Source organism: Mustela nivalis (genome assembly GCF_964662115.1).
Source record: "Mustela nivalis genome assembly, chromosome: 12".
Lineage (NCBI taxonomy): Eukaryota > Metazoa > Chordata > Mammalia > Carnivora > Mustelidae > Mustela > Mustela nivalis.
The window spans coordinates 76,870,838-76,886,999 of NC_139031.1; the positions used below are offsets into that span (position 1 = coordinate 76,870,838).

General features: G+C 36.1%; 1 protein-coding gene across 1 annotated transcript in view; it reads left to right on the forward strand.

The window, feature by feature from the left end:
- Positions 1 to 16,162, forward strand: part of LOC309844997 (semaphorin-3E-like) — a gene marked incomplete at its 3' end in the record, with an annotated part of 170,618 nt that overhangs the window by 137,912 nt on the left and 16,544 nt on the right. Inside the window, exon 2 of the mRNA XM_082692425.1 lies at positions 4,548 to 4,708. Coding sequence (XP_082548551.1) covers positions 4,548 to 4,708 — 161 coding nt within the window. The remainder of the gene's footprint in view (positions 1 to 4,547; positions 4,709 to 16,162) is intronic.

Consider the following 16,162-nt stretch of genomic DNA (forward strand, 5'->3'; position numbering starts at 1 on the left):
CACAGTTCCTTATAACTTAAAACAAGTGTTCTTAGACCCTATATATCATTGAAATATATGAAAAGTCATAAATATTTTAACTACTTCCCTTTAGGCAAGTTTAAATATGGCACATGTGATATTTACACTTGTTCATTATACTCCTTCCATTTGTTAAACTTCCAAAACACAAGTTTTATGCTGTACTTTGAAGGGCTCTAAAATATCTGTGTGGTTTTTTTGCCATGTTTTTATGACCTCCACTTTAGAAATGCAATGTAGTCAAAGACTTAAAAATTTTGAAGGTAAAAAAAAAAAAAAAAAAAAAAATTTTGAAGGTGGAATAGAGGTTGACATGTAAGGAAACCATCCACATAAATGTTAGTTGGTATGACCAAGAGGCTTAGATGGTTGTTCAAGGTGACACAGGTAATTAAAGGCAAAGCCAAGATTTGCATATGGCACTTCAGATTCTCCGTCTACAGGACTTTTTGTTATGACATACACATCTGTTGTACTTTAATTCTCATATTTGTTTCTTTTTTTTTTTTTTGTAATTTGAGTGATTTTTTGTTGTAATAATGTATGTCTATAGGGTGGTTATTTTAATTTCTGGGCATATGAGTTTATCAGTAAAATAAAGGACAGTGGTAATTTATTTTATTTTTAAAAAGATTTTATTTATCTATTTAATGTAGAAGAGAGACACTGCAGTGCAAGGGGCAAAGGGGGAGGGAGAGGGACGAGTAGATTCCACACTGAGTGTGGAGCCCAAGGCAGAGCTTGATCTCAATAAAGCAAGAGTGGGGTACTTAACTGAGTCACCCAGATGCTGCAGGGCAGTGGTAATTTAAACAGTTACTCCATGGCTATTCACTGTTGTGGGAGGAAAAAAAAAAAGATAAATGTAAAGGCCATAAGCAAAGAACATTTTTAAAAATTTGCATTTTTTGGACGTACATTTCAGTTTTTTCTCTTTGCATTTTCCAGACTGTTTCTCCTCGGGTACATGAGTATATTTTTGTGATCTCATGGGATAGACCTGGCTTCCAGAATGGGAAGATGGGTCTGAATAAAAGGTGGTATACCAGAGTAAAATAAGCTTGTTACCTCAGTAATCAGTCTCTATTACTACAGACAAAAAAATAAGAACTACCACCATTAGACTATTAGAAATAGAGTGAAGTGTGGCAGAAATTGACGAGTTATAAAAATAAGTAGCTGTTAATGTCTATCTCTCTTTATTCAGGGGTAATAAGGTCCCAGTGACCTCATTGGGAAATAAGTAAGGTGATCTCTAGAAGGAAATGATTCCTGGAGTGCCTCCTCTACTGGTTGGGCTGTCCTTCATTTGATCTCAGAGTTTTTAATATGGCATAGACTTTATAATATGGCATCCACTCTGGCAACACTTTAGGATGTGCTCTTGTATTTTATTCCTTTCATCACTTTATCATTTTCCAGCAAACTTAATTACCCAAACTCTGCACCTTACTGGATATGGTTTAGAGACCTATTAAGTCTAGATGATGTGTAACCATTCTTTTTTAATTGCATCCTTTCAGATAATGATTTCACTATCCATAAAACTTGGAGAATTTTAGCAACCTATTAGAATAACAGGGGGACATTTTCTGGAAAAGAGTCCATTTAGCAGCCCTGATATAAAACCATCAGTGATCATATATAAAGACAAGATGTAATGCCACTAGACGTGTTGATCCATATTTTTGTTATGGTATCAAATCCCTAAAATGTGCATCCCTTACTGTTGGTAGGTGCCTAAGAAGAAAGGAAAATGACATGATTTTACCTTGACAAAATTGTTAAATGGGAAAAATTTGTCTTTCGGGATTCAGAACCCCTGATCATTCCTCTTTCCTCCTTCCTGGATAAAGCACCTAATCATTCTTTGCATCCCTCTTTCAAAATTTGTTCTCAGGGGCGCCTGGGTGACTCAGTGAGTTAAGCCGCTGCCTTCGGCTCAGGTCATGATCTCAGGGTCCTGGGATCGAGTCCCGCGTCAGGCTCTCTGCTCAGCAAAGAGCCTGCTTCCCTCTCTCTCTCTCTCTCTGTCTGCCTCTCCATCTACTTGTAATTTCTCTCTGTCAAATTAATAAATAAAATCTTTAAAAAAATTTGTTTTCAGATTCTTTATTTAGGTGAAGAGTCAAATGACTCAGTATCACTAGTTTTACCTTTGTAAGAGATACTTTGATTTAACAATATTTCTTACTGCATTTATTTATTTTTAAAAAGATTTTATCTATTTATTTGAGAAAGAGAGAGAGAGAGAGAGCACATGAGAGAGCACATGAGCAGTGGGAGTAGCAGGCTCTCTGCTGAGCAAGGAGCCTGATGTGGGGCTCGATCCCAGAACTCTGGAATCACAACCCTAGCCAAAGGCATCTGCTTAACTGACAGAGCCACTTGGAGGCCCCAGCAACATTTTCTATTTCAAACTAAAGGGTTATTATTATTATTATTATTATTATTATTATTTTAGTGTAGTTGACACCTTGTGTTACATTAATTTCAGGTGTATTAAACTAGAGGTTTAAACTCAGCCCTACTCCACAAAATTTTGGACACCTACAATTACAGAGTAGAGATTTAGACAGTAAATACTTTTATTTTTAATTTATTTGAGAGAGAGAGAGAGCAACCATGAGTGGGAGAGAAGGGCAAAGAGAGAAGCAGACTCCCCACCAGTGCAGGGAGCCCAACATAGGGCAAGATCAACACAGGGTTTGATCCCAGGACCCCGAGATCATGATCTGAGCTGAAGGCAGATGCTTAACTAACTGAGCTATCCAAGTGCCCCAAATACATTTTTAAAAAGATTCTGTCTATTTATTTGACAAACCATAAGCAGGGGGAGCAGCGAGCAGAGGGTGAGGGAGAAGCAGGCTCTTCGTTGAGCAGGGAGCCTGACTTGGGGCTCTACCCCAGGGGACCAGGATCAGGACCTGAGCTGAAGGTAGAGACACTCAACCGACTGAGCCATCTAGGCACCCCAAATACATTTTTAACAGAAGGGGAAAAGGTCCTTCATCTCTCTGTTCCCAGAAGCAGAGCGGGCACAGTGCGTGGAGATTGGTCACATCTCATCCTGCTTTCCTGCTTTCTGGAGTTTAGTGTCTGGTCACTAGTTCTCCCCCATTCTCTGTCAAATGTGTTAGGCTTTGACTTTCAGGAAATGAAGCTGTCTTTGAACTTGTCAGCATTTCCCAAGGGGGCCTCCCAATTTTTCAGCATGCAGGGTCCAGTCTTAGGGCAGTAGTTACATCATGGAAGGCTCTCCTAAATCACCTACCAAGCTTACGTCCTGAACTGCTGTAAACAGTTAAATACCTTCAACAAGCAAACAGATGCACATGCATGAGACGTGTGTGTCAGACTGTGACTTTCTTTCTTTTTTTTTTTTTTTTTAAGGATTTTATTTATTTATTTGACAGAGATCACAAGTAGGCAGAAAGGCAGGCAGAGAGGGGGCGGGGGAAGCAGGCTCCCCACCAAGCAGAGAGCCCGATGCGGGACTCGATCCCAGGATCCTGGGATCATGACCTGAGCCAAGGCAGAGGCCTTAACCCACTGAGCCACCAAAGGGCCCCCAGACTGTGACTTTCTAAAACTAAGTGTATGTTAGTTGAAGCAAATCACTTGCGGTTTCTGCTGTAGGCATGAATACATAAACGCCAGCTAAAAATCAAGAGAGATCTCTTAGAGATCCCAACCAGTTTTATCAATTGTCCCTGCTGAACTGAATGCTATCATACATTACCTCATTTTTTAACAACCTGAGAGTTTCCAGACTCGGACACTTTGATTTTGGATGTGACTTTCAAAACCAAAATCAAGTGGAGACATTTTATGTGTATGTGTGAGTTGGCGTGCATCTGGAATTAAATGGACATGCTTTTAGAATATTTTTTGTAGATCTGGAATTTTTGTTGCATACAGAGAAGTAAATATAAAATTTACAGTAAAATGACTTTTCTACATAGCACTTTACATAAAGATCATGAAGGTTAACTCTTTTTGTATTTAAAAACATAGGATATCTACCTTACATATTGAATTGAACTTTTTAGATTCACAAATTTGTAAAGATTTTAATTTGTGCACATTAAAATTTATTCCATTACATGTTTTTACTTGTTAAACAATTTTTTTAGTTTTTCTTGTTTTGTCAAGAAAGACCCTTATCAATATGGAGCACTGAATAAATTTAAAATGTACATGATTTGATAGACATCCATATAATGAATAGACTACTACAGTAAATTTAGTTAACGTCCATTATGTCACATAGAATTTTTTTTGTGTGTGATGAAAACTTTCAAGATCCACTCTTTTAGCAGCTTTCAAATATGCAATACACTATTGTTAATACACTGCATATTTTTAATCTTTTGAGTAATAAATTCTAAAGGCTTCATATTAGTGATAAAATGATTGTTCTCATACCTAGTAGAACTGTGTAGTTAATAGAGCCATGAAAGAAGTGTTATAAAGGTATTTGTATTTTCCCTTTTGTTTACCAAACATTTTCTTCTGCGTTTCAGAACTCTTGGACCTAAATCGAACATCGATCTTTCATAGCCCTTTTGGGTTTCTTGATCTCCATGCTATGCTGCTGGATGAGTATCAGGAGAGACTCTTCGTGGGAGGCAAGGATCTTGTGTATTCTCTCAGCCTGGAACAAATAAGCAATGGCTATCAAGAGGTATGGAAACACTGAACTGTGTATCAGGAGGGAAAGAAAAGGGCATGGGGGAGATAACTTCTTGCATGGTGTTACTTGAATTAGTTTTTGATTGTTGGCCATTTTAATATTCTGAGTGATTATTTTATTGGGAGAAATAAAACATCCATGAAAAATGAAGTCCTTTTGAGAGAAGTCTATAAAGTATCAAGAATGAACTTTTCTAGCGCACCACAGATCTCTGTATTCCCACAAGACTTTGGATTGGTGTGTCTGACATTCCTGTTTGCATGAAGGCCCTTGTCACCACACCCACTGTCCTGAGACCTGGGTTTGGAACATGCTTTTACCAGCAGTACCTCTAGGCTTTATGACTACAAAAACCCCAGCCTAGAGAAATAAGGATGCGTGACCTTGCTATAAATATTAACTCAGGTGGGTTAATAAAGATAGCACTTAGAGTCTCTGCTTATACAGAGTTGAGTCTAGTTAAAATTTTTTTCAGACCCAAGTCAACCTTAAAGCATGAAGAAATATTTAGATGATAGTATCTTTCTGGCATAAAACTTGAAGAAATATTTAGACGATAGTACCTTTTTGGCATAAATGTATGTATTCCATAATACATTTTCTTTACAATACACATTTATTTTTATGTTTGTCAGAATGATCAGTGTCCATATTTTTTAAAGTCACCTAAAAATTTATGATGAACAACAGCCTCCTTTCCTCTCTGTCAGTTTCTAACCCCTAGAGAAAATTATTTCAACTCTTGTTACTTTTTCTGATTCTTACCTCCATTTTTCTAAATAACATTTGTATGCTATTCTTTCTTGATACCACTGATGTTAGACATTATCTATAGACTTTCTATTAAGGAAGATGGGGATTTTAACATTCTTTTCTTGCACTACCATAGCTAAAATATCTCTGCAGTATGTGAGAAGCCCCCACTTATCTGTCCCTTCATCTTCGCAGTTTAGCTTTAGCACAATTTTTATTTAAGGAACAACTATCAACATTAGTGTAATTAGGAAAATAGATCACACTTACTTTTTTTTGCCACTTATGGGATTAAATACTATCCCTTCTTTTTTTCTATTTGCTTACATTTTATTATATTGCTTTCTCTAATTTTTCACCAAACACCAAACTCTCTACCCAACTTCCTCTCCTCTTCTCAGTTTCCATCAGTTCCAAGTTTTTGGTTTTTAAATTAGAGATATCTTTCCTGGTTTTCTTACCGTCCCAGAGTTTAATGCCACCATTATCCTTGAGCATGCCTCTACCTCTCACTTGTAGAGTTTTCTTGATGAGTTTATATGACCTTTTAGTGAAATATGGCTTCTGGTAGCTTCTTGAAGAAGGATCCAAAGTAAACTTCTGAGATTTTTATGTTTGAAAATAATAATACTCAAACTTCACATATAATTGATGAGTATAAAATTCTGAAATGAAAATCATTGACTTCAGAATTTTGAGGATACTGCTCCATGTTTATTTAAAGACTTTCAGGATAGCTGTGAGAAGTTAGTGCCTTTCTAATTTCAAAGTTTTGTATGTAACCTCTTTCCTTCCACTATATCCACTATATCCCCCTAATCTTGACACTAAGTGCCTCTGTATTTTATATTTTTCTCAAATTTCTCTTAGAGTTGATATATATATATATATATATATATATATATATATTCATATTCCATTTACATTGGGCCTTCTACAGGAGACCTCATGGCTTTCAGTTCTGGAAAATATTTTTTAAATATTTTTTCTTCTTTCCATTTTCTTCTTGATTCTCTTTCCCTCCCTGTTCTGGCCTGTTTATTGTACAAACGTGGGACCATTGCTCCTAAGTTCACCTACGCCTGTCCAATTCCTATTTTCTGAAGGACCACGGACTTCCAATTTCTGAGAATCTCTGAAGTTTTCATGAATCAGCTTGCTTATTGGCTCCCTTCACCTTGTAAGCATTTAGATTTCAGTTTTTCTAGTGTGCAGAGCCATTCAACACTTTTCCATATGTCAGAGAACTTCCACAGTGTGGCTGACATTTCTTTGGCTTCTCCACTTAAGTTCTGTCTTGTCCTTTTTGGATTATGTCCTTTCCTATCATTTGAGTCGTTGCAAGAGGGAGTGGAAGCACATAGTCTTTCCTTTTTACTATCATTTTCTATTATGTTTTCTCAATAGTTCATAAAAGACAGGCTATCTCTTTATATATGTAATACATATATAATATTTATATTATATACACACTCACACGTACGTATACCCATCTGTAAGACCATCTATGACCTCCTCCTTCTAGTCAAGTTCAGTGGTTTTTCCTCTCTCTGCTTGGATAGTCTTTCCACCACTAACTGTGATGTTCACCATATGGCTCTCGTCTTGTTCTCTCCATTACATCATCTATGTTCTCCGATTTTCTGTGAAGGAATATCTAAGCTAGGGATCCTAAGTATTGAATTCATAGAACAACCTCTGTTATGGACTGAATGTCCCCAAAATTCATATGTTTGAGCTCTAACCACAAGTACCTCAATTCTGACCATATTTGGAAATAATACCTTTAAGGAGATAAAGTTAAAATGAGGCCATTAGGTTGGGCCCTAACCCAGGCTGATAGGTGTCCTTATAAAAGGAGGAAATTCGGTCACACAAAGAAACATCAGGGTTGTGTGCCTACAAGGGAAATACAGTGTGAGTCACAGTGAGAAGGTAGCCATCTATAAGCCAAGGGGGGGGGGCCTCAGAAGGAGCCAATCTTGCCAACACCTTGATCTTGGGCTTTTAGCCTTCAGAGCTACGATAAAACAAATTTCTGTTGTTTGTGCCACCCAGTCCATGGTATTTTGTTATACCACAGCTATAATAAACTAATACAATCTCTATAAAAATTTTAAGTATGTAAATATGGAAAGATCCTTCAAGGGATGGGACATCCTTAAGATTAAAAATCTTTGTGTTTTGGAAGTGGTTTTTAAATTGTTATCCTTGGGTCAGGATCATGTAACCCTTATGGAGTTTGTCCCTGGAATCCACATTTATAGCAGGCTTTCTCGATGATTCTTCTGTACACAAAATCTCCTAATGATTTTCCTCAGCTGTTGTTTCTGACGTGGAGCTGAGACCAAGAGGTATCAGCTTCCCACATTAATGTGATTCCCCTTTTAGAGTAAAGGAAATTGAATCACCGACTTATTCTCCTTAGTTGTTTTGCCCTAATGGTGTCCTTAGGCCTGTAATGCTGGAAAGACTGGGGAAATGACCTGGGAAGACTCTATAAGGGACAAGGAGAGTGGTAGTGTTTCATGAACTGCATCTTAGGGAGCTAAATCGAATACTATGTGACCTTTGAAGCTTAAGGGTGCCATATCTCAAGAATATCAAGGAAGGTAGCTACACAAATTATTAAACTGAGTAACTTTGCTGCATTCAAGGGTAAATCCTCATTTTGTGGAGCCTGAAGTATATACAACTTAGTGACCCCTTCAGGAAATATCCTTATTCAGACATAAATCTCAAAATTGCTAAGGTCCTTCCCTGGGTCAGAAAAGAGTCATATTCCAGCAAGGAGCCCTGAAGTAACTTCACCTCACTGAGGTAAAGTTCTGAGGTAACTTCACAATGAGGTAACTTCACCTCACCTGCATTTATAGTTTTGTAATTTTCCTTCTTGGTTCCACAAAGTGATTAGCAATGAAAGTTCAAATAGAAATTTTGTATTTGCTTTCAGTAGCCTCAGGATTAAAGCTAGGTCTGCCTGATGCACCTTTTGTTTAAAGGAATGAACTTGAGAATGAACATGCCTTGGTGCTTTCCAGGCTCTGAAGATGCAATGTGTCTGCCTCTGGGCCAGGCTTTCCTCTGATCTTTTCTGAACCTTGTTCCCTCTATTTTTTTTTTTTTTTTGTAACCTGTTATTGCATTTTTAATCTCTCCTGCTTTGCTTGATCTATCTCTGGGTTTCTCATCATGAGTTCTATTAACATTATGAATAGGTGTGAGCTGGGGAGGGCATGGTAGACTGTTTCGCTGTCCCCGGGGTTGTATGTAATAGATGTCAGCAATACACATCCCCCCAGACATGACAATCTAAAAGTCTCTGGACATTACCAGATTCCCCTTGGGAGGCAGAATTGCTGAGGTCAAACAATTAAGTCCAGCCCATCATTCTATGAGCAAGATCCAGACCGCACCATAGAAACATATCCCCTTAAATATGTATCCATGTGATCCCAAGTCCCTCCTTTTCCCCCTGAGATCAGGTACCTGAGTGTAGCCAAAGCCCACTATATTTATCTCTTAGCTTTTAATAACTTTTGAAATGTAATATTCAATACATAAAAGAATATGAATAATGTAAACATGTTAGAAAGCATAATAATGAAACCAACACCAGTGAACCCCGTACTCATCCAACTCAAAAATGAGAATATCACCAATCCCTCTATAGGCACATCTACCTTTACCTCCCCGTCTTTCCCTCCTCATGCCTCCTGCTGCATATAAGTGATTACTACCCTGTATTTTATATCCGTTTTTTGTTTTTATTTTTAAAAGTTATTATAATAAATGTTTTCCTGTATACTATATTATTTAGAACTATTTGTTTTGAGCTATATAAAACTCATATACAATAGTATATGGCAGTCTTCTGGGATTATTTTTGTTGTTTCGTTTTATTCGGTATTATTTCTTAAAGTCAGTCATCTTTCTTATAGTTACTGTTCCTTTGGTGTAGAAATAGAATAGTGAATTAGGACCACAAATTAGATTTCCAGATTCCAATCCTGACTCTCATTTATAACACTTGGCAAATTCCTTAGCCCCTTTACACCTATATTTGTAAAAGGAAGAAAATGTTAATCATTTCTGAGGACAAAAATAAGTTAACGTAGGTAAGGGATGAAGAAGTATGCTTTACACACATTAGAAGCTATGTATAAGCTCTTATTAGTCACTTTGACTTGTATGTAATATATTCCATTGTATGACTCTAGCACAGTTTACCCCTTACCTATCAAAGGACAATTGGATGGTACCCAGGATTTTGCCTTATTGATGTTTCTATGATTACTATAGTGATATCTCCTAATATGCATTCCTGAAGGAATGCCTGTAGGGCATATATTCTGGATATGTCTGTTTATAGGTTAATTGCTGTTGATGTTTACCTATACAAAATAATGCCTAATGCTTCTCCAAAGTAGAAAGTAGTTATACAAAGTTCCACTCCCTCCAACAGTGTTAGAGTTCTTGGGATCCACACACCCTCCCAACCTTCTTCCACTGGTCTCTTTGATCCACATATTTTTCAGCAGTCTTCCCTTGATTCATTTATTTATCCCCACCTAGTACCTCGCTATCTTGGCAACTACAATAGCATTTTTATTTATTTTTAATTTTATTTATTTGATTGTAATTTTCATAACCCAATAGTTATTTCAGAAGCAGGACATATACATTGTAAAAGATTAGAAAATACTGACTAAAAAAATATCATGCAATAATAGCAGATAGTGATAACTGCTATGGAGAAAAATAGAGCTGGTTATTTCAAGGTTCAGTAGCCCATTGTGGCTAGTGGCTCACATAGTGGATTGTGAGGGCCACAGAAGGAGCATCACAGTGTGTGGCTGAGATTGATTTCAAGGGAAGATCAGTGAAAGATCAGAGGATGGGGCATCCATTAGCTAGGGCGATAGCTGACGATTCATCCTTCTGAAGAGAAAGACAGTAATCTAGGTGAAAAAAATCTTTCCATTAATAAGGAGCACATGACAAAGGATGATGGTGGATGACTACGAGGAGGGAGAGCAGGTGGTATTGTGATCACATGTGCTTCAGAGCAGCAGGGGTTTTATGTTTACTATTTTGTTTTAAATTTTTATGGGGTAGATGAATTTAGGGTGAAAATTAATTAGGAGTGGGCAAATATCTTTCTTAACATGTGGGTTTAGATTTTAAAAAGTCACCACCATTAGAGATGACTGGTAGAGAAACAAAAGTTTCAGGGCACATGGTGGTTTCAGTTAAGGTAGGTTTCAGGAAGGTCAAGGAACACTGGAAAACAAAAGTGGGAGTTTCAGTGGATTTTGCTCAAGCCAGAGCAGGCGTTTGAGATGATTTAATGGAAGTATTTGATGGTTCAGAAGGGCAGAGTCAGGTTGGGACCTGTGCAGAGCTTTATGGGGGTGAGCCAATGAGTCCAGCTATTAGCTGTTGAGCTCTTGGGGTCGGGAGTGTCCATGCTTCCCATGGGGCCTGCAGTCACAATGTAGGAATGTGTCACAATGGATTAGCCCTGATAATCTCCTCAGGAAGATGACTAATCGTAATTTTTAACTTTAGTAGGAGATAGAAACCATTAAACAGGTGGATCCTCTTTCTCCTATTACCAGTGCTGCTACTTCTGTGTGACTTTTCTCCCTCCCTCCTTATTACACGTGGGGGTGCGCTTTCTCCTTTCACGCCGTGCCATTCCTGCTATCCCTGCTCTGTAGCCCACCCTGTTGACTTTTTTTAAGGATTGGTTATGTTTTATCTTTTCTATATCATTTCCTCTCTTTCTATAAAATCAGCAACAAATACAGTTTTGTATAGAGGGTCTTAAAAAATTTTGTGTGTCATGGATCTATTTGGCAGTCTGCAGAAGTCTTTGGACCCTCTAATGTATTAAATCATTTTGTAGGATTACCAAACAAAATATTGAAAACAGTCACCAAATTATAAATATTTGGAGATAAACCTATCACACTACAAGAATAATATAATTCATAGTATAAAAACATGTAGCTTCTTAATTAGTGTATTAAATAATAAGACCTAGCAACTGCTCTTTTCAGTAGTGTAATTTCAAAGTAATGATGAATGTTAATAATGTTTTGAGATACCTGTCACAACTCTCAAGTAATATTAAGATACCTTAATAAAGATATTTTAGTAATATCTTTAAAATAATATATTTAAATAATATAATATCTAAAAATATATATAATATCTCAAATAATATCTTTAAAGTAAAGATATTTTAAAGATATCTTAATAAAGACATTTCTTGGGGCCCCTGGGTAGCTTAGTCGATTAAGCATCCAACTCTTGGCTTCTGTTCAGGTCATGATCTTGGGGTCATTAGACTGAGCCCTGCAAGGGGCTCCATGCTCAAAGGGAGTCTGCCTGAGATTCTCTCTGCCCCTCCTCCCATGCATGCACACCTGATCTCTCTTTCTCTCTAAAATAAATCTTTAAAAGAATTAAATAAAATATCAGGTATTTCTCTTCATGATTAAGCTACGGGTATACTTTGATTTATTTCTTTGCATTTATATTATAGAGGTGCTAATTTTAGTTGGAGATTATGCAAATAAATAATGATGTAATTTTTTAAATCAAAGCTGGTAGATTTCCTGAATTCTTTTTTCATGCCATAGTTAACAGCTCTTGCTTCACAATCTTCGTCTTATAAAACATTCTAAAAAATTTGAGTGAAAATAAATGGAAAGCTCTCATTTTTGCAAAGTTGTAGATCCTTGTTTTCTACTCTCATTTACCTTTTTAGTCTCATCTCCAGTTACCACACCAGCGCATTCCTAGCAGATCACTTGTGTTGTCACTTTTTCCAGCTTTCTTGGGATATAACGACACATAACATTGTGTAAGTTTAAGGGGTATAACATGTTGATTTGGTAAATTTATATATTGCAAAATGATTGCCACCATGGTGGTAGCTCCATCATGTCACGTGGTTACAGTTTCTTTTTCGTAGTAAGAACATTTAAGATTTACTATCTTAACAACTTAACTTTTAGTATATAATACTAACTTAGTATTAATCATCATCATCATGCTGTACTTTAGGTCCCCAGAACTTACTATGTTATAACTGGGAGTTTGTACTCTTTGATTAACATCTTCTATCTCCATCCCTCTAACCCCCCTTTCGGGCAACCACTGTTCTACTCTCTGCTTCTATGAATCTGACTTTTTTAGAGTCTGCATATAAGTGATATCACACAGTATTTGTCTTTCTCTGTCTGACTTATTTCAGTTAGCATAATGCTCTCGGGGTCCATCCTTGTTGCAAATGACAGGACTTCTTTCATCTCATGACTGAATAATATCCCACTGTATACATGTACACCACATCTTCTTTATCCATTCATCCATTGACAGACTCTTAATTTCCTTTGAATATACAACTAGAAGTGGAATTGCTAAATCCTATGGTCACTTTAGTTTTAATTTTTTTGAGGCACTTCCATGCCATTTTCCATAGAAGCTATGCCAGTTTACATTTCCACCAGCACTGCAGAAGAGTTTCCTTTTCTAAACATCTTCACCAACACTTTAAAAAAATTTTTTTATAATAGCCATTTTAACAGTTGTGAGATGATATCTCGTTGTGGTATGATGATGATTAGTGATGTTGAGTACCTCTGTTTTCTCTTTAATATCTCCTTATTGTTACACACTCTCCTTCCCTCTAACATATCCACTTTTTTTTTTTTTTTTAAGTTACCTCCTTTCTCTTCTAAACTAGTTTTGGAGAAGGTTCCCCCACCCCTTTCTTAATCTTTGTTCTTATTTTGATTCTCATATTATATTGAAATTGGCTGTTTAGTTGCCAGTCTACTGTATAAGATTGCTCCTTTATAATAGATACTGTGTTATATTCATGCTTGCAGTTGTAGGCACTCAAAGAATATAGATACTAAAAGAATGTAACTGTGTGTATTGTGAATCCTGACTTCATCCAATAAATATGTTCTCTTCATCCTCTGCTCTTTTGCATTTGCCCTTGTACTTACTGCCAGAAACACTTTGAAACTAATTATTCTCTAATTTCTTTTAGGTTAATTTTGTCTGCCTTCTGTCCCCACCCCTACCCCCACCAACCACCTACCCACTTACCCACTGGCAAACAAGGTAGGATCCTGTTTTAGTGTGGGGGTAGTTTTTACTTTGGCTGCACACTAATAACATTATTTACAAGGTAAATGATATCGGCCATGATGTACCCCACCCCAGACTGAAGTGCGGTTTTTAAACCACCCCCCAGGTGACTGAAATGTGCATCCAAGCCTGTGAAATAGTGAAGCATTATGTGTCCTTCTAAGCTTTAGGAAATCTTGGTCCTATATGTGATGCCAAATAAATAATTGTTTTATGTATAATAATCAGAATTTTTATGAGTACACATAGGTAAGACTACAATTTTGAAATAGATAAAAACTTACCATTTAACAGACTTAGGTATATTTGCTTTATGAATTACTTAGTTCATAGAGTTTCCCAAACGATGTAATAATAGTCTTTTGCACTGAAATTCTTCTTCGTTCAATCTGTATTTTGACTCACACTGAGAAAAGTCAATCCACTTTTGGATCCACTGTTAAATCCTATTCACTATGAAAAGTTCAATTATAATTCTATTTGTTTTTTCTTATGGTTTTATTTTATTCTGTGAGAAATTCACACCTGCCACAAGAGAGTAGCTTCTACAAATTGCTGTCTTCAAAGATCTCTAAAATCCACAGATAACGTGAGACTTCGTGATTAAACTCTAATTTCACCTGGAACTTTCTGAGAAATTAAAAAAAAATTTTTTTTTTCCTTTTTATCTTTAAAGCCTTTGGTGTTAAAAAAAAAAAAAAAGAAAAACTTGGATTAAGTTAGAGGAAACCATTATTTGAATGAAAAATCTTAAAACATCTTGCGATTTTCTGATCATAATATGACAAGATCAGGACATTCATATGAGTAAAAATGTGGAAAGGGAAGGACAAAACATCCTGGCAGACATTTTTCACTTGAATTCCTATAGGTACAGCCTGTATCTGTATCTCACTTTCAATAAGTATTTGTATGATAAAATCCCATAGTCTCAAAATTGGGATAGAGCTCTAACCATGGAAATTCAGGGCTACTCATGTTTAAATTGTCTTTTGTTTTTCATCTGTTAAAAACATTCCTCATTAAATTTTCTTTTACTTATTACTTAATTTTAAAATTACAGTTTTAGGCCTGGGTGGCTCAGTCATTAAGCATCTACCTTCAGCTCAGGTCATGATCCCAGAGTCCTGGGATCAAGCCTGCTTCTCCCTCCCTCACTCCCCCTGCTTGCATTCCCTTTCTTGCTGTGCCTCTCTCTGTCAAGTAAATAAATAAATAAAATCTTAAAAAAAAAAAAATACAGCTTTGTATTGAGGAAGCACTTCCAATCTAGAAAATTTGAAAAGTTATGTATATGTTTCCCCTCACACCTTCTACCCCAATGCATTTATACTTCTTGTAAAGTCAAGATGTAGCCAGAGAGATAATGATAGTTTATTATGTTATTATTAAATTCTCAGGTTAGCAGCTTTATACTCAGCAGAATTAAATTTTATTTTTAAGGGATGCATAGTTTTTTGAACTTTAATCACTGGTGTAGTTTAATTGGACTTAAGTCTAAGAGGATTTAAATAGAATCATGGAAAATTAATGAGCTAAGTTTTTTTAGAGTTAAGTCATAGACAACTGAATATGTTAGATATATCACAATCATGCTCAAGAAGGGGGAAAAAAAGCACAAAAAGTGCTGGTATTTTCTAAGCGTTTAAAAGCCAACATGGTATTTACACAATTATCCAGTCTTTTAAAACAGGATCAAAAAAAAACTTTTCATGTGACTTTAAAACATTTTAATAATGTATATGCTTTCAAAATGATGAGTAATAATATTCATTAGTAAACTAAAACTAGTATAATCAAAAATAAAAATCCCTTTAATATTACATAAGGTAAATTTTTTCATATAGCATCTAAGAATTATTAAAAACATTTTTGTACTATTTTTTATATGCATGAGAAAAATTTATTTCCTTATTTGCATTTATCACATTCATTTACAGTTACCACTAAGGAAGTGTTAGATACAGTATATTTGTGTTTCTTTATTTGTTGAAAGGGTGCCCTTTTTTGTCCTGATCAATATTTTATTTCTAAAATGAGGTTCAGCTGACCACAGTTAATTTTTTTGAAACTTAATAAAAACAGCCAACATACAAGTTTTACTTTTTACTTCATTTTAACTGTCTTAATTCATAGATACTCTAACACTTTTTACAAAGAACAGAATGTAAATACAAAGAACACAGGATACGTTGCCAGACTGCATGGACTCCCATTTCCAGTCTGCCTCTTATGAGTGATCTTGGGCAACTTACTCCACATCCCTATTTCTCAGTTGTCTTACCTGTGAGGGAGAGGTGACCGTAGTACTTACCTCACAGCTTTTATGAGAGGATCCATTGAGTTATTAGATGCCTAGAACAGTCTGTAGATCATAGTAAGTACCATCTACCTATTTGCTACCATGATTACTGTCTAAACTAGACATTGAATCAGCACACAGTTGTCACGCACTGCCTTATCTATGTAAGGTAGAAGAGTCCGACATGTTTTGAGGGCTGTTGAACTACATTTTGGATA